This window comes from Oenanthe melanoleuca, chromosome Z (assembly GCF_029582105.1).
Source record: "Oenanthe melanoleuca isolate GR-GAL-2019-014 chromosome Z, OMel1.0, whole genome shotgun sequence".
Lineage (NCBI taxonomy): Eukaryota > Metazoa > Chordata > Aves > Passeriformes > Muscicapidae > Oenanthe > Oenanthe melanoleuca.
Window position 1 is genome coordinate 66,645,464 of NC_079362.1, and position 21,418 is coordinate 66,666,881.

Here is a 21,418-nt window from a genome sequence, read left to right on the forward strand (position 1 = left end):
TTGGCCTTGTTTTTGCTTGGGGTTTTAGAAAGTGCTTTGATGTAACTAGCAGTGAAATTACAGTTAATATCTTTTGCTGCCAGTTATGTTCCACCTTGCCATGAAACAACAATCATCACAGTTTTCTGGGGTTAAGTTGCTTGCTGCCAAATTTTTTCACCTGACTTAAGATTCTGCCTCCCTTTGCTGTGATTTAAGTGATAGCTGCAGCTGTGGTGCTGTAGACTTTAATTTTGAGTAGCAAGCTGTCCTTTTATCTTGTTTAGTACTGAACTTTCCAAGGGTGCTTAGATGTAGAGATAGTCTGATAATGGATAAGTTACAATGTGTTGGTTTTACCGTGTCACCTTGAAATGGGGTCTTCACTCTTGGAAATGAGCTATCCCCAAAGGCAGCACAGGAATGTTCAAGGTTGCAGGAGGTCTCAGACATACTCAGCTATTGTAAGCCATAGGTAAAAGTACCCCTATGAAATAATCTCCCACCTACACAGAAACTGGGTGTTTGGGCCTCTTTTTTTAATATTTTTTTGTGCTATATTAAAGATACAGCAAACCCACAACTGAAATGCAAATGACTAGCTTTAGCTGAAATTCAAGTTCACACCATTTTTTGTTTTAATCATTAAGTGTGAATAGTTGAAGCCAAGTGGACATGCCCAAAAATAGAGTATGTTGTCTGCTTAGGTGCTGTGATGTTTCAGGCATTTGTTGAAATTATAAAGCTACATACACTTAATATTTTGAGGCAGAGTGCTGAAAGCACTGAGAAAACCCAAAAGATTCCTGCTGTGGACAGATGTAGTACCAGTCCCCATGAGACACTCCTCTTTAGCTAACAGTGTGTGGTGACCACCTCTAGGCTGGGCTTTAATCTGCTGCAGGCTGCAAAGGTGTTTTTTGAGAAGGTTTAGTCTAACCACCCAGCTGCTCCCAAAACCCCACCAAGAGCATGAGTCTGGATCAGGTACCCAGTGGAGTGCAAATACTTGTAGCCCTTAAAAGCCTGATCTCCTCAGGGGCAATTTCCAGGCAGAAACCCGCCAGGGTCAGAGGAGAAAATCTTTGTCTGATCTCGCAATAATGATTCAGCTGATGGCAAGAGTGGAACGGCTCAGAACTGAGCAATCCAGATGGTGATGGTTCAGGATGACAAATTATTCCAGCAGATTTTTGTAAGGGGTGATGGTATAGTTCAGGTGCTTGCACTGGCTGATAAAATGTTTAAAGTGCTTGCCAAGGAAATGATGTCAACAAGCAGTCTGTCTCAGGAGATGGATCCCTGGGCGACAGTCTTGCTTAAAGTCGTGGAATTTTCATCCACACTGCTGTGCTGCCTGTTTTGTGTATTTTAATTATGTGTTTGTGTTTGGGGGAGGGTATGTTTTTGCTTTTTACTGTTCCCCAGGCTTCATCCCCTAGGACACTTCTCTTTTCATGGGGAAAGTACTCACATTTTAGGGAAAAGATGCCAAGTGTCTGGTGACTGTTTGTCCAAACAAGAGGACTTATGAGATCAGGAGCTGATACTTAAATGCAATTGCAGTTGTGTCTGTACTCCTGGCTCCTGCTTTGAGGACATTCAGAATTTATGTCATCAATACTGTGTGATTCCTGTTGGGTTTGGGTTCCTTTGAAGTAGTGTAGGAGACACACTGTATGGCTTTCATCAACCAGAGGTAGAAGCCAAAGGCTTCAGTGGTTCAGCATTAAGAAACTTTCATAGGCAGCAGGGATGGACAAACAACTCCTGTCTTGGAATAGTTTATTGATAAAGAAATTTAAGATTATTTTCCTCCCCTGCTTTTGATTTATCTTGGAGTTGTTTAGATTGCTTGTGCAACAATGAAAACAAAACCCAGGGTAGTAGATGAAAAGCAGGAGTCCTGCTTTCTGATCAGCCTTAAATATAACCTGGCTAAGATCAGATAAAAATATGCTCATTATCCACTAATGAAATAATTGCTTTGTTATGAATCTGCAAAAATCACATTTTGGCATGATTTTCTGGTACTGAGTCATTCACATGAATATCTGTGATGTGAAGAGTGATGGCTTTTGACTGTATCTTAAGACTGATGTGTTCAAGCTGCTCACCTGGTATGTGATGGTGCAATTCCCCAGCTACTGATCTGTCTTCCCACCTGCCTGCTGTAGAATGGGGAATAATGGGAGGAGGCATGATGTGATCCAAGGTGGAGCAGGGAGCTGGGAGTAGTGCTTTTAATTTATCCCATATCAGTGGAGAATTCTGGGCAGTGGTGTGTGCTGATATCGCCATCCCAGTGTTCTTCCTGTTCACGCAGAGAAGGTTGCTGCACTACAAGTCTGAATGTCATGCATTTCAGTTTGGGGCATTTTGTGCTAGTTTTCAGCTCTATGTGATCAGCATGCTGGTTGCCAGCTGCTGTGAATCTTATTGAAGTAAATTTTTATAATGCATGGAACTTGGGACTTTCTCTTAAGGTGCATTTCCAGAGCAGCTTTGTGGCTGGTGAAGAAGATTTCACTGCTTGCTTCTGCTGCTCCTCATGGGAAACCCTGTGAAGTCTGTAAGTGGGAACTGGTCCCTGCAGACAGGCAGTGAAAATCCATGTTGAATTGTGCATGGAGGGAGATATCCCTTGGGCTGCATTCAGGTCCATGGCAGTCAGTCAGTCACTGTGTGCACACAGACTTTGCGTGGTTATTGATATTCTTATCAGGGCTTATCTCTGTTTTTGTTTTAAAATTGTTACATATTTACATCAGCTTTGTCTGAATTGCTACTGTGACAGAAAGTGCTTTTTCGTAGAAAACTATTTTACATTTTCCATTTTACTGTCTCGCTTTTTAACTACTTACGGTGTTTCTGTTTTCCATTTGTTTACATGTTGCTACTGCCAAGCTTGTCTTTTATTAAAGATTTCAAAGCAATTTTTTTGCTTTTGTATATACAGATTTGCAGCTTCTTGAACACGACACAGTCAAAATAAGTCAAACTCCTTTAAAATCCCCTGCAATTAGCTAGTGAAGGGGAAGCGGGGGAAAGAATGGCTCCAATGTCTTTTGCTCATTTATTTATTTATTTCCCTCAACACTTGGAGGAAAAATGTTCCTTTTTGTTTTATTAATGATGTGCTTATGAAATGGAGCGTTTGATGGTGTGCACTCGGAGCAGGCGGAAGGCGAGCTTCCCCACGTTGTGCTGGCAGTGCGCTCCCTTTCTGATCTGCAGCACTCCTAGTTTATTCCAGATGTAGGCTCACTCTCAGAGGAGGCTGCCTGATGTACAGTGGCCTCACGGTGGAGAAAAAATGGCCTGTGGGGACCCACTGGAAGCTGCCAGTTGTATTCTCTTTTCTCACTTGCGGTCTGTTACATAAGATGACCCTTACCCCGTGGGCCCCCCACTTTGCAATTAATCCAAGTAGAATAGTCGTACTGTCTTTTAAAACATTTAAATTATTTGTAACCTAGGCGTTTTGAGGTTGATCAGATTCAAGTGGAAAAATCTGGTCCTAAGGGCTCCCTCCTTGAAAGAGCCAAGCTGGGAGGAAAGTTGAGTCACTAAGAGTGATGTAACTGCAGAGAACAGAAATTACCCATTAGTCCAGCTGCAGCCTGGCTTGACCATTTGTATTTCTGCTTGCTGTGTGAGGGAAGTCGAAAAATGCAAGCCTGGAAGGGATTTCAAGAGATGACACAATCTCATCTCCTCCTCTGAGACTGACTTTGATAAATGTTGGTTCATCATGTCCATGAAATCCTTTGTTGGGAGGAATCCATGTAGGCAGGGCTGCTGCTGCCTGGGATGACAAGCAAAGTCTGTGGGGTGGATCTGGGCAGAGGTAAGGTTTGTTCAAGTCCTTAGTAATGAATTTTTGGTTCTTATTGCTTTGAAACTCTCAAGGCAAGCATGTCTTTCTGAGCGTCCATCTTGGCCAAGTCTAAGGTGAATTGCATGGTAATTTTTGGATTATCATATGCAAGTATTTATCTCATTGTGAGAAACAAAGCCCACTCAAAATTTTAAGAGTTTAATTAGGGATAATAAGGGACAGATCAATAAAGGAAAAGTAACAGCGCTGAGTGCGTGGCAATAGCCAGAGGTGTGTCCAATTCTTTAGCAAGCAGTCCTTTATACTGTTGCAGTTGCATTACTTCCTCAAGTCACTGCACATTCTTGGAACCCGTTTTCCACAACTCCACCTTAGGTTGCCACAGCATTGAAGAAGCCCACAGCTTCAGTCTCCAAGGCTCCATCAGGGAGACAGTCCGAGGTGGTCTTCTGGTGCCACTTCAGACTTGATATTCTCCTTTTATGGTCTTTTGTTCCCTGCCTGTGCTGTCTTGGTTGTACATTTTGCAGAGTGGTCGTATCTTGTGATAGCCTTGCCTTATGCACAATTTTAGTTACACTGTCCACAAGAGCCATTACAATTTGCACTATGTCTACAGAAGTGGTTACAATTTATAATAATTTGCAAAAGCATATACCTAGTAATGAAAGCCAACTGTTGCATGGCAGGTTGTAACATCATGTTATGTTGTGAGCCTGTTCTCAAGTGCTGCACCCAGTGCTTGTGCCTTTAGCCTTTGGCTAAAGGATACAGTTTAGTCTCCTCAGGAGTAACCAAGGCTGGATATCGCCTTGTCCCTGGCTGCGTTAGGGGCTGGTAGTGCCTCACTCTCTGTCCTTGATGAGGATTTTTGGAGTTTGAGACTGAGCTGGCATCAGCACATCTGTGCTTTGTGCTTGAAGTGCTTTTGCACCAAGTGCTGAGTGCACGTGTACAGATTTCTTGTGTCACTGGTGAACAAAGCTGGGGGGAGGTTATTCTGAGTTATTTATAAGTGAAGCTGTGAGAATTATTCTGAGAGGATGGGAAAATTCAGATGTTAATAAAAATTTGGAACTGACAGCAGCCGAGCAGCAACTGGAATCGTGCAGCTGATCAAAGAAGAGTGGTCAGCATTTAAACTCGTCCTCTGGGCAGGGATTAAGCAGGCTCCAAGGGCAGTGACATCATACCTGCAAAATGCCAAATCTAACCACTCTTGGAGTTTCCTTTGGATATTGCAAGTCTCTGGAGTGGAGTGAACGCACCAGAATCCTAGCTTTCATTTAAAGACTAAGTGAGATTGTAGTGGTTTTGTTCATGAAGAAAAGCTTGAAAATAGGATACTACAAAAATTTTCTGAAAACAAACACATTCGTTACTACTTTTTCTTTCTTATTTTTTAAAGCATTTAAGCTTTGTATAGTTTAACCTGTGAGTCCCCAGTAACTCAGAAAAACAGCTCTAAGTAATATTTAAATGATTTACAAATCCTTGGAATTGGCAGAGAGCTTTACTATTAAGGCTTTTCTGTGATGGACTCACATAAAATGCATGTTCGAAGCAGCACCATTTTAGGCCAGCTGTGAAGTATCCCATGCTGCTGTGTACAAAAGACAGAGCAGCTTCATGGGGAGGGAAAGGGGTTTCTGCTGGACACCCCTTTCTCCAGAGGCCTTGAGGAAAGGCTGGCAGTGTGCTCTTTTATACAAAGCTTTCAAAGTCTGGGAGTGACATCCCTCAGAGGTATGTGTGTGTTGGTGGGGGGTGTTTGCTTTCAGTGCATGGTTAAGTGAAGAGCTATGAATGTTTTATGAAGAAAAGGGAAGAACAGTGAGGGGTTCTGATTTCCAGCTGACAACGCTGAGTTGTTTATTCCCAATGAAATGCCTGTAGCTGACCAAGGACTGAAGGGCCTTTTCTTACACAGGAGTTGGTGACAGTGGCATTTGAAAAATGAGTGATAGAAATACATGTTTGGGCATATGCCAGATGTTTTTGTTGTCTCTGTTGTGGTGTTTTTCTGCCCATGTTTGGACTGAGTAGTGCTTTACTTTGCAAGTGCTTTTGTTTACTTTGAGAGGGCTTTTGATTTTAGTGGGCATTCAAAGGGAGTAAGATCGGTGCTTGCATCAAGAGCAGCAGTCTTGCCATTTGCTCTTGTTAAGTGCTCTGTATATGGATATTTGAGAATTGGTCAGTTAAGAATAAATTTGGGAATTTTTGTAATAAAATAGGTGATAGAAGAAGAGTGCTAAGGAGTGCAAGCCAGCTCATTATGGGCCTTGGTGTGACTTACATTTCAAAAAGATTTTTCAAGTCATTAAAGGCAATTTTATGACTGCATTGTTAAACTTTATTGGAAAGTCTGCTTCCAAACTGTGTTTAACAACTAGACATTCAAAGTGGCATCTTATGAAGAGAATGGATGGTCATCCTTTCAGCTTGGGCTGGGTTGTGGGGGGCAGAGAGATTGTATTTCTCTGTTGTACTCTCTTCATTGTGTGTGCAAGGTACTTCATAGCAATAAAACTTCTCTGGAGCATTTTCATGCTAGAGTTCAGTTCTGTTTTTTAAGCGGATAAATATAGTTGACTCTTGCCCCTACATTTAACACAGTGTCTCATGTGTCACTCTAATTTATTTTAAAACATTCTCTGTCCTGACATGTCCTGTTATTCAGCAGGAGACTGGGCTTTTATGAAGGCATTGAAGATCCCAGTTAACCTGCTGGGATATTGCCCATCTGCAAGGCTTTCAAGTTAACAAATTACCCACAGATGTATGTTTTCTGGCTCAAACTTTTGGGTCACCTCTTATAGAACCTGGTTTGGTTTTTCCGTTTTTTCTGCCTGTGGACTAAGGGCTGGGATTCATTAATATCATAGTTTTTATTATTAATATTCATGTTAACATTAGTAATGTTAGTATTGATAATTATTAATTATTCTTGTTATTTTTCACTTTGTTCTTAAGATATTAATGTAGATACTGACCTCTTTGTTCCTTTATCTGAAAAAGTTGTATTTTAAAAGTTGCAGGGTTCAAAAAAACCCCACATTTTCTTCACTTCATACTCTGATAAACAACAGAGGCCTAAAATCTGCAGGTTGCTGTCACAACCCTTGAGTTTGCCAATATATTTAGCAGTTCTCCTTCTCAGAAACAAGCAGCGATTTGTGCCTGCTCTTCACAGTTCGCTATGAAATTTTAATCATCTTTGCTACTTGGGCGTTTGGGTACTGTGAGAATGTTACTTGTGTGCATAACACACCCTGTCAGAAATAGCTGACCTGGTGCCTGGTGGCTACAACACATGGCTTAAAAATTGCCTCTGAATTGTGCATTTTGCTGTCTTAGAAGCTTGAAAACTTCCAAGAGTTTTTCATAATTCTGTAGTCCTAGTTCTTCCCCTCTCTGACAGCATCCTGGCAACTGCCTTACTTGTCTTGCTTGCTTGTTTATCTTTCCTTTTTTGCTCTGCTGATACTGTCACACTTGTGTTTCCTTGTGCCCAGTCCTGCCATTAGCATTTGTGGGAGCTAGCTTCCGTTTTGCATTTCATATTGCTCTGGAGTTTGTAAACTGCTTTTTGGCTAAATCTTTATAACAATTAAAAATAACCAAAACCAATAAAGGTGTCCTGAACATTGCTTATTACTTTGCTCATACTGAAAATTATTCTCCACAGTGGGTAAATTTATTATTTACAATCTGTGCGACAGCTGCCCAGTAAGAAATACTTGATTTGCAGCTGATAATTTGAAGTTGGTGGTTCTTTTTCCTATGTCTCCAATCCTGCAAACCCCTCTGGAGAGGGAAGCACTGCTGTGTGATGCAAGTCTGGTCCCTGCTGCAACAGCAGCTGCACCACCTGATGTTCAAGGTCCCCCTTGAACTACATCTTGCTCCTCTGCAGCCTGGCACGGCTCATCCTTGAGTTTTGGCGAAGGGGTTTGAGGCTGCTGGTTGCTCCAGGAAGGATCAGAGAATTGAAAGCAGCGCCTCTGCGTGGCTCAGAAAAGCTGCAAACACCCCTGCAAGGAAAATTCTACGTGCTGACCCTGCTCTGTGCTGCCTCCTCCTTTCTGCCTCCTTCGCTTGGACCACAGCTAACATAGCAAAGCTCAGCAATAACACCAGTATAGCTTGGGCTATACAGGTGTGTGGTGACGGGCTGCAAGGTGCTAAATAGCTCCCTCCCAATACCCTCCCAGCCCTCTCTTGGTGTTCCAAATCCAAATTGAAGGACTTTCTGCACGTTTTCTCTCAGCGAGAAGGTTGCCGCATATGGAAGATGCACATCCTGAAGGGCACGGACGGGCTGGGAATCCAGATAACAGGAGGCAGAGGGTCAAAGCGCTCCCCTCACAGCATCATCGTCACCCATGTGGAGGAAGGCGGCTCTGCACACAGGTGAGGCAGCTCTGGTGCCTTCAGGGTGGTGGATGTGATGGAATATCATATTAGGGATTTTTCCCTCTCCTGGTGTGAGGGTGAGAATGTGGCATTGTCAGACTAAAAAATTATTTTTGTGTTTAATCACTGAAGCTTCTTCCAGAAGGTTTTGTCCAAACTGTAGATCAAATACATCCTTGGTGGTGGAGGGAAAACCAAGGATCATGATGGCTTGTAGGGCTTTTCTCCCAAGTCTCTTTTTGGAAGATATGTCTTTCCCATGGGATTGGTTGCACAGCCCCCCCATGCTCACTAACAGCCCTGTTCCTGATGGGGTGGAGATGGGGCTTGCTGCTGTTTCCTGACCCAATCCGGTGAGTTAGAGAAGACTTGTGGAGTCTCAGCCCTGCAAAGAGGGTGAAATGCCCCTTGTTATAACAATGATTTCTTGTGGGCACCTGTCTGAGCCCCTTTTTCTAGAAGGTAACACTGTGCTATCAGTGTGAGCTTAGCTGAGTGAGATCATACATTGCCCATGCTCCACAGGAGCCTGGCGCTGTGCAGAACCCCCCTGCAGCTCCATGTTTCCCCTCTGTTTCTGCAGGGATGGCAGGCTGATGGCTGGTGATGAGCTCCTCATGATCAACGGGCAGTCGCTGGTGGGGCTCTCCCACCAGGACGCCGTGGCCCTCCTCCGCTCGGCCGCTGGCCTGGTGCAGCTGGTGGTCTCTAGCAAGGTACAGACATCTCCTGGGTGGTCTCACAAAAGTACATCCACAAATTTGTGCCAGTGCTGCTTGAAAAGGGTGGATTTTCCATAGGGAATCACGTGTGCGTGTTTGCTGCTCTAAATTTAATGCACAGCAAGGGGAAATATATCAGTGGCTGCCATAAATCTGTGGCAAATCAGCACAGTATAGACCAAATCAATGATTTGCTTGTACTGTCACTGTCACTCAGTGTGCAGATGAGTATTTATTCATGCAGACGTTACCTAAGTTTCGGCCAAAACCATTTTCTTAAAATTATATCCTAAGTAAAGCAGGCTGTTCTGAGCCTCTTCTGCTTCTTGCCTGCACAGCCTATGTACCTCTCATCTCTGTTCTGTGTGCCTGAGATTTCTTGAAAATGATCTCTTGCCTTGAGTTCCTTATTTTGTCCTTGTTAATAGCATGGAGTAGAGCTCTTATAGATAAAGAAACATGAAATTTCAGGGAAATGAGAGTGGAACTCATTTATCAGTTGGACTCTCTATTCTTGTTCTGCCTTGATCACAGAAGAGGTTGAGGAAATATTGCATAACATTTTTCTTCCTTGTTTAAGGAAAACCTGCTCACCTCTATTTGCTCTTCTCCATGGATCATTTCCTGCTACCTGTGGACCTGGGTTGCTGCAGGTGTTTGGTGGGTGGCCAGTTGAATCCCAAAAGAACCCAGGGACCTCAAATTAGGAACTGCCTGCATGGTGGGGGTCACCAGGTTCTTTGAGATGGTGACAGGAGCATCTCAGCCCAAACAGAATGCTCATATACCTTTATTTCCAGGGAGTCAGCAAGCCATTGTGTCACTATATTTTAAATTCTTTTCTTAGCCTCACCTTCAGATTTCCCCAGCCATCCCAATGCAGGTTTCTGTGGCTTTAATATCTGGATGCTCTTAAGGCTTCCCAGGATTCTGCAGGCACATGTCTTTCAAGGGGCTCTATTCCACCATATTCAAAGTGAAGAGCCTGTGACTTCTCTAACATTTCTGTTAGACATTGAAGTTCATTGCAGACCTTCAGGATCACAGTCTGGTGTTAACCCCACAGGTGTTTATTCTGGAAACACCACAATTTGACCTGAAGTAGTTACATTTTGTGTTTCCTTTAGACAGCTGGAGTCTGCCAAAGCACGAGGCAGTAGAGTGCATTTATTTCTCCTTAAAATTAAGTGTTTGTTCCTATGGTGAGCTCATAAAAATAATCATCATGCATAAGCTTAGGGCATAAAACTCCACTTTTCTGATCAGGCTGTGAATCTGCTTGTCCTGTGCTCTGTGCACTGGGACAGTTTTCATTCCCTGGAAGGGGGACTTGAAAAGGCAAGCAGGAGGGAATATAGGCAGTGCTGTATTTCTGGCAGCCCAAGAAAAGGTGTAGGTATGTGAAGTGTTCCCTAGCAGCTCCCTCTGGGCATTATTTGTTATTTGCCTTTTGGTCTGGTGAGTGATCAGTAACACAGAATTTGTTCTGAAAGTAGTGAATCTGTCTGGCCACCGCTTTTGGCTGAGGCACATGTTTGCCTGCCAGAAAACATGGCAAAGAGCAGAAGCAGATGCTTGAGCATCAGGACTGAGTTGGTAGAGGATTGGTGGGTCAGTTTTCATTGTATTGTCCTAAGTAGGGTTGTCAGTGTATTATTCTTACGCATGTAGGTAGATAAACATGTGAAGGGAGCATCCATAGGGAGGGAACAGAAGCACAGGGTGTGATTTGGGATTCAATGGAATGAGTAATGAGGTCTGTCAGCTCTCATTTCACTCTCAATGATGTTTACTAAACTCAAAGCTGGGAGGAGCAGGCTGCTGAAGAAGTATTTATTTTAAATTCTTCTTTATGAAATCCAAATGTTTTAAATGTGTATTGGCCTATGTTTACTATATATACACTTTAAAACCAAGCCTACTTTTTATAACCAGACCATTAAAAGTTTGAGCACATGGAAGTGTGTAACACAGGGAGGATTACCAGGGAGCTCACACTGGGTGGGTGAGTGAGATGGAGCAGTTTTTCTGTGACACTGGTGTTTTTCTGCATGTGATGTAATATATTGTGTTGTCTCTCGAGTAGGAATCTTCTGAAGGGGATCTTCTGAAGTATCCATCTACCAGTTTGCCAGACTTGCTTAGCACTTGCTCAGTCCAAGACTCTGTCTCTTGCACTGACAATAAGGAAAATGAACAGCCGGAAGAAGATGTGAAAGGAGTGAATGTGTCTCCTGAAAAACTGGTTGCTGTAAGTGTAGTTTTGGTGTGAACATTTTTGCTCTCTCTCTCAAAGCTCCTTTGCATCTGTAACATTCTTCTACAGCCTGACAGAGAGCACCAGCCCTTCTCTGCACAGGATGTGAGAGAGAAGCTGGGAAGGGGATGGCATTTACCACAGCCCCTGCCATCTCTGAACTGCAGCAAGGCAGCAGCACAGGGAGCAGGAGCTCTCAAGGCCTCCAGCCTATGTTGCAATCATGGTTTTGTTTTTCTCTTCGATTGTTTTCCACCCTCTTCCACTGCTTTTGTTGGATCTGATGCAAAGTCTCTTGCCGTGCTTACGCAGTAACATGCTCTTCTTTCCCCTCCTGTCTGTAACAAAGCTTCTTTAACAGTTTATGATCCAAGTCTTGACATTTGTATTTGCTCTGTTGAAGCCAACAGACACTTTGGAGGAGGGGTAGTAATTTCTGGCTGGGAACCATAGTTGAAGTTCTGCTGAATAAATGCTGCCGGATGATAATCTCACTTGCATTCCCTTCAGGGCTGCATTAAGAAGAGATTAAGTGGGTTATTGTTATTTATTTGTAATGCTGCAGCTCTATGAAACTTCATAGGTCTTCTGGGCCTCTCTTGTATGGTACAGACAAAAAATAAAATTATGTTTTTAATCTAAAGAGCTCGTGGACTGGTGTTCCAGCGAGGGGAGACAGGTGGATTCACTTGAAGCTTTTATCTGTTTATTTTCCCTTCTTGTCTTCCCCTCCCACTCCTTTCTGTGACAGTTAAAATAAATCAATTAAACCTTTGGCTGGCTCAGGTATCATGCTGGTTTGGTGATTTGTTTTGATTTTATATTCTTACACTTACACCTGAGCAAAAAGGCTGCTCCCCAGGATGAGTCTCATGATGCTGGTGTTCACTTCCTACCTGCCTGTCATCTCTGACTTACTTTGAGTCAATGTTTATAACAGTCCTCACTCTTAACACATCTCAGTACTCTGACAAATTTTGTTATTTCTTCACTGTCTTCTCGTCTATGTGCCAGGATGCCTTTTTCAGGGGATGAAGGGAAAACCAAGTAAATGTGGGATGCTTAGCATGCTGATGTTGGTGTAGTGTTTGTGTGCAAACTTGAGTGAGCATCTAAGCATTCTTTTGACTATCAAAATACTTTGAATTCTTCTACATATCATGCTTCCCATTCTGGTAATTTTTAATAAGGCTATGACTCAGCAGCACTTAAATATAAAAATCAATTTTGACAAAATTTAATTATGTGTGGCTTCAGAATTAAGCTCTCTGGAATTCCAGTGACTTACAGCACATGCTGGGAGGTATTTGTCACTTGGTTTGCTCATGTCTATTCCAACAAGGCTCTGCCTGGTTGCCAGTGATGGCTTTTTTATCAAGTGTTTCCAGATTGACATGGTGCTCAGGGAAGCTCAAGATGGTTGGACGTGCACGTGACCATGAGGACACAGCTGCATGAGCCTCCAGAGCCCTTCAGCTTGGGCTTGAGTTTAGAGCCTGCCCTGATGTCCATCCTAGTGCCACTGCAGCTGGCAGTGGTGGTGGCCACTAACTCAGAGCCAACTGGATCTGCCTGCCTGTCAGGCGCTCCCACCCCTGATGGCAATAGCTCTTTGCTTTCAGAATGCATCACTGGAAGGTTGAGGGGAAATCACAGAAATCTGGGCTCGATAAACACTTGAGAAGAGTAGCAGCAGGATTTTTTCATTGTCTTTTCTGCTTCCATTAATTTATTTTGTTGAAAGGATGTCATTTAAAGAAATGTAATAAGTTACTGGTGACTTTCAGGACCTCTTCTGTTTTTGCTTGATCTGCAGATGAAATCACTGCTTTTCTGATCCAAAGCAGAGAATGTGTTTGTGTTCCCCTTGTAATTGCCGTGTCAGCCTCAGAGTGCAGACAGGGCTCTCTGCAGCCTGGGGTGGGCAGTCTTTACTGTGTAAACCTCTGAGCTTTACCTTCATCCTCATCCCTCCCACTCAGATCTGGTCAGCCTGAGTCCAGCTGGGCTGCAAAAATACTGCATATAACCAGGCAGGACAGAGGAAGGTAAATGTAGGGAAAACATAAAATTCATGTGGCTTTTTTCCACCTGGCAAAACTGGCAAAGCTTAGAAGCTGATTTCAAGGCCAGTATGAAATCAAAGCATCACAAGATTTTATTTTTAAATACATATAAATGTATAGTCCAATAGATTATTGCAAAATTGCTTTGGAAATCACTGCTCTTTGCTGCTTTCATGCTTTTGATGATATATATGTTCTCTCACATATACTCCATTGTATCTGTACTGTAGATAAGGGATGACAGTGTGACTGAGGATTAAAGCAGGAGCTAAGCTGGACTATTTTTAGTCAGTGCAAATGTAATTGTATTAGACTTTCAGGATGGGTGGTACTCAAGGTCTGGACCAGGTGACTGAGACTGTGATCTCAGTCTAAAGTTGGACGTCTTAGATTTGAAGCTGACTGTTAACCCAGCTCTGTTGAGGAGTTACCTTTCTTACCTCTGACAAGAGGCTAATGGATTTTCTTGTTTACTCTGTGGGGCTTTGGAGGGACTTAAAGGGCTGCTGTCAGGTGCTGGGTCGTTATGTCATAATGAGTAATTCGGAGTGTTTTATTGTCAGCTGAGGCTTCACTTTTTCTAACCCAGAACAATGTCTATGTAATAATTAAACAAGTCTAGAAGATACTGAAAAACTTGCATGAGCTTCTAGGTTTGTCGAAGGTATTCTGTCGTTAACTTCTCTGTCAATATAATTCATTGCTGATTATTCAGAAGGTTGCCTGAAGGTTGAACCAGGCAGAAAAAACAATCACTTGGAATGAAGGTATGTATTCAAGTCTTCATCCTTGTAGCTACTTAGAACTCAGCTGGACCAGGCTCTTGAGGAAACTGATTTAAGTTGTCACTGTTTTGAAATGGGACACTCCCCTCGAAGTCCCTTCCAACCTGCTTATTGTAAAAACCTGTGAAAAAAATAGCAAAAATGAAAATTACCATTTCTAGATGCTAGCGGTTAAAAAATTTCCACATGAGCAGTTGTTTTTTTCAGCTCTTAAGTTCTGCTCCAGCATTTTCGGACAGGGAAATAGAGTCTGAGCTACTCAGCTCCTGCAGGACACAGCAGAAGAATTTAGTGAGAGTCACAAATTACAGTTGAAAACTGTAATTTAAGAGAAGTATCACTTTAAGTCTTACTTGAAATTCCACTTGTGAAGTTTCATTAATAAAAATCACATCACACAATTTAAATGTAGTTCTGCTTTTACAGTGTTCTTACATAAAGCCTTGTTTAACATGAAACATACCTGAAAGTTTTAACTTTATTAAGAGTTGTGCTGCCAGGCAGAAAAAGGTTTGCATTCATATCTCTAAAGTGCATTTCTTTTAGGAGTAGTTTGCCCAATGCATTCCTTAACTTCAGACAAGAAACACTGGGTTAGAGAGTTGTGTTGTCCTAAACAATCCTGAGATATTTTGAGGATTTTAAACTCCTCCACCCCAATCCATATTTTGCCATGTGCAATTGACACTGCTATTCTAAAATGTCACTATTTATGTACAAGTGAAAAATAGGATAATACACTATTTGCCTTGTATGATTAATTTTTAATTCTAATTCACTTTTACTGGTATTTCTGTTGCTTGAAATTGAATCTGTCACTGCGTTGCTGGCTGGTGAAGCAACCTGGGAGGTGAAATCTAAAGAGAAGGTTCATCTACCAAGAATTTGCCAAGTGTCCAATGAATTTGGGGGAATTTTGGTCCCTAGACAGAAGCATGTGCCATTCTTAGTTGCTTCAAAAGTTACTTGCCTTTGTGTGGTTTAATATCTGATGGTCTGAGTATTTTTTAAATGTTCTGCTTCAGTGAGCAGTTTCATATTAATGATTTGAAATTCCCACAGGTTAATAAATACAGTAAGAGGATGTCTACCTCAGGAGGTTTGTATCTGTAGTTGCTGGAGGGATGGAAGGCTGGGGACTGCTCCTCTGTACATAAATCTTGTGTCCTCCCCTGGGCATCTGCCATTCCTGATGCTGGAGGAAGGACCCTGAGCTGAGTCTGTTCCATGCAGAATAGAACTGTACTTCCCTTTTGAGGGAAGGGTGTTTCCTGGGAAGGGAATTTGCCTCCCTTTGCCCAAGCTCTCCATGCAGGCAAGCCCTGGGGACACGGCCTCTGGCAGCACCCCCAGCTGCATGACCCTGTACTATGGGGTATCAACACCTTTCTAATCATATTTGATAATTTTGAGATGACCTGAAGTGTGTGATGTGTGCCTTTGCGTCAGTGCTGGGCCCATTGCATGTGGAGACCATGACCCTGCAAGGTCTTTGCCCTCCTACCAGCAACAGAAACAGGATGTCTCCTTTTAAAGGTTCCTTGCGTGATCCAGGTTACCTGATCCCTGCCAAATCCCACTTGTGGTTTTCATGCAAGACATGTAGCTGAAAGGGGATAAATAAACCTGTTCGGTGAATGTGAAGAATTGCATTTGTTTAACTCCACTCCCTCTCCATTTATTTTTTTTGTCTGTGCTGTAGTTGTTTTCTGCCATGAGCTTTTCTGTCTTACCAGGGAATCCACACATAATTACCTGTAGCCGTGCAAGCATAATGAAGAACAGGATAACAATGCCAAAACTTTAAAAACAGTCTTGGGGTCAAAAGTTCTTCTGGAAACACTGAGAGAGAATTTCAGAGAAAGCATTAGCATTGAGAAGGAACAGGAAGCATAACTCAACAATTAAATGTGTGCAGGGCGTGGAGAGGGGCCCTCGTTACTCGGAGTACTGGTGTGTTTGTTCCCATTAGGGCACTGCAGCCTCAAGACAGGCTGCAGAAACATGGCTCACTCCTCAAACAGCGCTGCACGGCTGTGAGAAAAGCCAGAAAAAGATTTTCCTGGCAGAAATTTGCTTAGCAATGAAAGGCTTTACTTAGGGTGGGGGGAAGGGGAAGAAATTGAAGAGCCTGTTGTGGGGCTTGTTGATGTACTGGGAAGGGTTCAACAACTCTTTTCCTCTTGGTGGTGACAGCTGGCAGTGTTTGCAGATCCTGCCCTGTGCCACATCACCCTTGGAAGGGGCAGGCAAGGGCAGGGTCCAGCTGCACCTTGGCATGGCTCAGAGCTGCTGCTCAGCTGTAAATGCTGAATTTGCTGAAAGTCTGGCTGTATTGTACCTTTCTGAGGTACAGTCTTGTCCAGCATATTGATGGGTCTGTGCCCATGCAGTGCCCTTCACTCGTGCTGTGGCTGATGAGACACACTGGGTCCTATAGTGACTCCAGAAGCAGGTTTTCCAAGTAAATATAGTTAGGAATTTGGGCAAGCGAAAATGACAAAATACTTGGAGACCAAATCTTGTTCAACCAGTGTGTGTTGTTTCTAGAAGCCCTGTCACATTAAAATAAGCAGTTGCAGTTGGACTGGTTGAGGGGGGGTTGCTCAGCAGTGGGCTGGTTGTGGTGGTGTGACACTGGTCAGGGCTGGAGGAAGGTGTTGGCACACATCACATGAGCTGGGGGAGGAGGAAGAGTGCTGAAAGGCCTCCAGGGGTGCAGTGTCACTGAATTACTGTTTTTCACACATTGTAAAATTCACCTGCCAAGGAGACATTAACATGAGTGCCTTCTTCGTGTCAGGAGGGAGCTCCTCAGAGGACTCTCATCATTCCCTGTGCCTGCCTTCCAGCCCTTCTGTGCCTTTTCCTACTGCCTCCATCTTAAAGGCAAGACCAGATAAAACTGTTTCACCAGGGGCCAGGACTTGAAGGGTTGTCTGTAGATGTGATGCAGTCTACAAGTCATGAAATACTTCCTGTTGCTTGGGCTGGTGGAAGATAACCTTTCTTACTTGACCATAAATAACAGTGTAGACAATGCCCAGAGTTACAATTTTTTTTCTTCCCATGTGATATATTTGAAAGCCGAGTCAGCAGAGTAATAGAAGCACGAGTTTATCTATGGTACAGGTTCTGCATGGTCTTTGTTTTTGTGAATGAGGGCTTTTCCCATAAAGCATCAGATACAGTACAGCCTGTCTCTCCTTTGGCTGTTTGGATAACTGCCCAGTTTTGAAGGAGATGAACTGCCTTTAACAAGCTAAAAATAACACCCTCATGGCACTGGAACAAGAGAAATGCTGTCACAGCCAGGCGGTTCACATACATTAGCAGAAGGATGATACAGGCTCTAGAATTTTTGAGTTAGTGTGAATGTCTCAGTACCACATCTGCAAATTTTTTACCTTGTACCCTGTCCAATCTTGGTTGGGAACAGGTAAAACTCATCTGAGATGTGCTGTGCAGCATCAATAATATATGAGGCTTCAGATCCTTGAAGATGCAGGTATGAAGTACACTCCATGCAGGTGTGAAAGACACTTAATTCTTACGTATTCCATATCTTCATGTATACTTAGGATGGTATAAAATGCCAGTTTGGAGCTGAAATCCAAAGCTCCCACCAGTGGTGTCATGGGAATGCTCTCTGCAGCTGTTGGTTGATGTTGGTATCAAGAAGGTCTTGTTTCATTCTCAGGAGAACTGTTTATTTTGAGGAGTGATTATTGCATATTTTGTCCCTCACTGGGAATTAAGAGATTGTCATTAACAAAAAACAAAACAAAAAAAGATTAGCAATTTATTGTTTGTTCTGATGTAAAGGCTCCAGATTTGTGCTAAGCCATGAACTGAGCATGTATTAAACAAAATAATGGAGTAGCTGAACCAGCTTTCACACTGCTTGAGTTCCATGTTTGTCATACATTCATGGAATCCCTTAGGTCTCTGCTGTTTACTAAGACTGGTCTTCTGGGATCTCTCTGCAGCACATAGAGACATCTCGTGGGCAGTGACTAAACTGCATGGAAAGCATGTGTCCTGCTATTTTCATGTTTGGAGAGGAAAAAGCATAAAGCATAAAAAAGAGAACAGCAGGGATCTGTTTGTATGCATTTGATTTTCTTTAGCTCAAAAGCTGTTTCTAGTGAAAATCATAATGTACTGCAGGAGAAGAGTAATCTGGTCCAAAAAGGATTGGGAACTGTTTAGCTGGGAGCATCTTACTGTTTCCAAGGCATGTGTTGTCTGCGATATGTGTTTCTTGGAAAACTCAGCTGCGTTAGCCATTTCCTGCATTTCTTCCTATTAAAAAGGATATTTTTAAAAAGTTTTTTCTCTTCAAAACATTATTAATAATTTTAGTGACTCTTTGGATATATTAAAATGGAGTATACTTTCTTAGCTGCAGCTCTGACCAGTGAGTCACTGGAGGCAGCACAGCTGGGACCCTGCTTCTTCAAGAACCTGCCAACATCCTCTGAACAGTGGTCAACACATGCTGGCTCCTTGTGTCAAACACATTCAATAAGGTTTTGGAGAGTCTTGTAAAAAATAAATAAAACATTACCAAAGATGAGAGTAGACCAGCTCTGCCATAGTGCGTTTTTCAATCTGTTTACAGAGTGGGCATGGACAGATAGTGCTGCTGTCTCTGTGCTGGTGAATGCCAGGTTCTGTTTCTTGTGCAGGTTTGTCTGTGACTACTCTGTAGATTTTGAAAAGAGACACAAAAATAACTGTTGGGGGTTTGTGCCTCCTGAAATGAATAGTAATTCCCTGTCTAGCAACTACTGCATTATACTGAAGGCTTAGGGTTGCTTTCGAGTGCAGCCATTTGGTAAAGTGGCAGACTAGACACCACTTTTAAAGCTTTTGTTTTGTTTATTTGGCATTTCCACCTATTCAGAAAGCTGGGCAGCTCCAGTTCTTGACAGTTTATCAGATTTCCTGATCTCTTGCTGGACGCGAACCAAGAATTTTCCAACACTTTAAGTGAAAGAGAGCTTGGGTTCCCATTCCCTTTGGCTGGGCAGGAGGAAGTATGGGCTGCACCTGGTGGTAGCAGCACATGTAGTTCCCAGGTGAGCTTCTGGGGAAGGTGATGGAGGCTTCATTTCACCAGTGCTGCTGAGGGCTCAAATTTGAGCCCTCCCAAGTGGATGTGCAGAACTGTTCTCTGCCCTGTCAGCTTTGCACCAGGTGAGCAACCAGGGCACTGCTTTATATAGAGGTGCCAGTTCAAGACAGTGAATTAGTGCTCATGTGGAGGTGATGTTCCTTCTCTTTTCCTCCATCCCTAGCTCCAAGTGGTTTCTCTGCTTTTATGTCATTAAAGAGAAGAGCAGCAATGCACGTGCCGTTTGGAAGAGGGGAGTCCTCTAGCTTCCACCAAAAATTGCTAAGTTTGGATTTAATTTGGGCTTCTTGTGGGCCCCATGGTTCATTTTAGGGACCTCCCTGGGCTTTGGGATGTTCTGTTTTGGAAAAATGCCCCTGGGTGCTGCAGCTCCTGATACAGTGTGTCTCCCATCATCAGCCTCCTTCTAGGATCTGTGCAGCTTTGTACATACCCTAAAACAGAGCAGTAAAGCATGGAAAACTCAGTGCTGTCCAAGATTAGAAAATCCATGTCCTCTGCATCATGTGCAATGTTAATTCTCGTAAATTATAGTGCTGCAGTTTGTAATTTATCTGAGATGGATTCAATTAAAGTGAAAAAGAGCTCATTTAAAAGTGAAGGTATTTTACTTTCTGTGCAAGGCAAAGGGGCATGTGGAGTTCCCTGCCTAGCAGATACATTTAAGGCTTAAAGCATGCTGTGCCCCATAAAGCAATAAGTAATTGCACAAATAACTGAAACAGCTAGAATTACACCAGTTTGTGGAAATCTTGAAAGTTTTTTTAAAGGTTAAAGGCTTTAAGGCTTCAGCTTGTCTCAAGGGAATAGGTGAAGGTTTGCGTTGGGTGTTTGGGACATTGCTTTGAAGAGTCTGTGCTGGCTCCTCGTGGAGGCCTGTTGGGTTCCTCCTGATGACTGCCCCACAGGCAGCAGAGTGGGACAATTCATGGTAGAACGTTTGGGATAGTGCTGCTTAAGGAAAAATGGCTGGAGACCAGGACAGAGTGTGAATGGGACCAGAGAAGATGCGGAATTTTCCCATGGAGGTTGTGCTGGTGCAGAGCCATTCCTCTTTCACATGGCTGTTCTGAAGGAGAGCAGTAGTCTTGCTGTGGGACTTGCTTTGCCAGTGCAGGTAGGACAGAATTTATTATTTTTTATTTTTATGCTGCAGACTCCTCAGCCTGCTTCTTGCTGCTTCATTCCCAGAGCTCCAGGATAAACTGGTCTGTGTGCTGCTAGCACTCCTCAGCAGAGCCGGCTGTGCCGTGGGGAGCCGAGTGGGCTCACCGATGGGAAGGCAGCAGCTGAGGAGCTCTGCGAGGGCAGCAGAAAAGCAGTTTGCTTATTAAATTGTATCAACCTCTGTGCGCTGTCTTGTTTCTGTAGATCGGCAAGGGATTGCCAAGCTGTTTGTGGTTAAACAGTGCAGACTGTCATGATCCTGCTCCTCATCTCGGCTAATTAAGAGCCTGGTCACGCTGGAGCTTTGCCGAGGCGAGGACTCCGAGGGCAGTTGTTCGTTCTGGTGCAGTGCCAGGGCCGCGTGTCCCTGATAGTGCCATTTCCTTTGAAATCAATTGAGATGTCACCGTCACTTGATCCCAGAGCTACTTAATGAGCTGGCAAAATGGGCTCTATTTTTAGATCTCCCTTCAAACTGCTGTGCGTGTTAAAGCTCCCCTTGTCCTTAACGCTGGGACGGCATTGGGAGGGATTTACTGGTTTAGTTTAATAAGAGACCTACAGGACTGAAATAATAAGCTTCATTTCCTTGAAAGTGAGGAAAATTAAAATGGCATGGTTAAATCTGGGCAGCCACCTCGAGACAGTAAAGCGATACGTTCATGGCCAGGAGAATAAGGTGGAGCTGGGTTTTTCTTCTTGTCTAGGTTATGAGAGAGCCAAAGATTACACACAGCACGCCTTTGGGGAGTTCTTGCAAGCTTTGTAGATCAGATTTCTAAGTGTTTTCTGAATAGGATAAAACTCCTGGTAGTTTATTAGGCAAGCTGAACAACTTAAAGAATATCCACTTCCTTGCAACTGCTAGTGTGTCTTCCCTTATGTGTTTATAATCAGTATCAGAAACATACTTTTGCTAAAATAAAAAAAAACCAAACAAAATCAAACCACCCACCCTAAAAAGAAAAAAAAAAAGCAGCAAAACAAAAAATCCCATAGGTAATTTAAATGTTTTTAATGACACAGAAAATTTACATGTTTT

The 21,418-nt window shown here is 43.1% G+C and overlaps 1 protein-coding gene across 1 annotated transcript in view; it reads left to right on the forward strand.

The window, feature by feature from the left end:
* PDZD2 (PDZ domain containing 2) overlaps positions 1–21,418 on the forward strand; it is a 194,676-nt gene that overhangs the window by 131,615 nt on the left and 41,643 nt on the right. Inside the window, exons 6-8 of the mRNA XM_056513789.1 lie at positions 8,094–8,236; positions 8,823–8,955; positions 11,048–11,212. Of these exons, the coding sequence (XP_056369764.1) occupies positions 8,094–8,236; positions 8,823–8,955; positions 11,048–11,212 (441 nt within the window). The remainder of the gene's footprint in view (positions 1–8,093; positions 8,237–8,822; positions 8,956–11,047; positions 11,213–21,418) is intronic.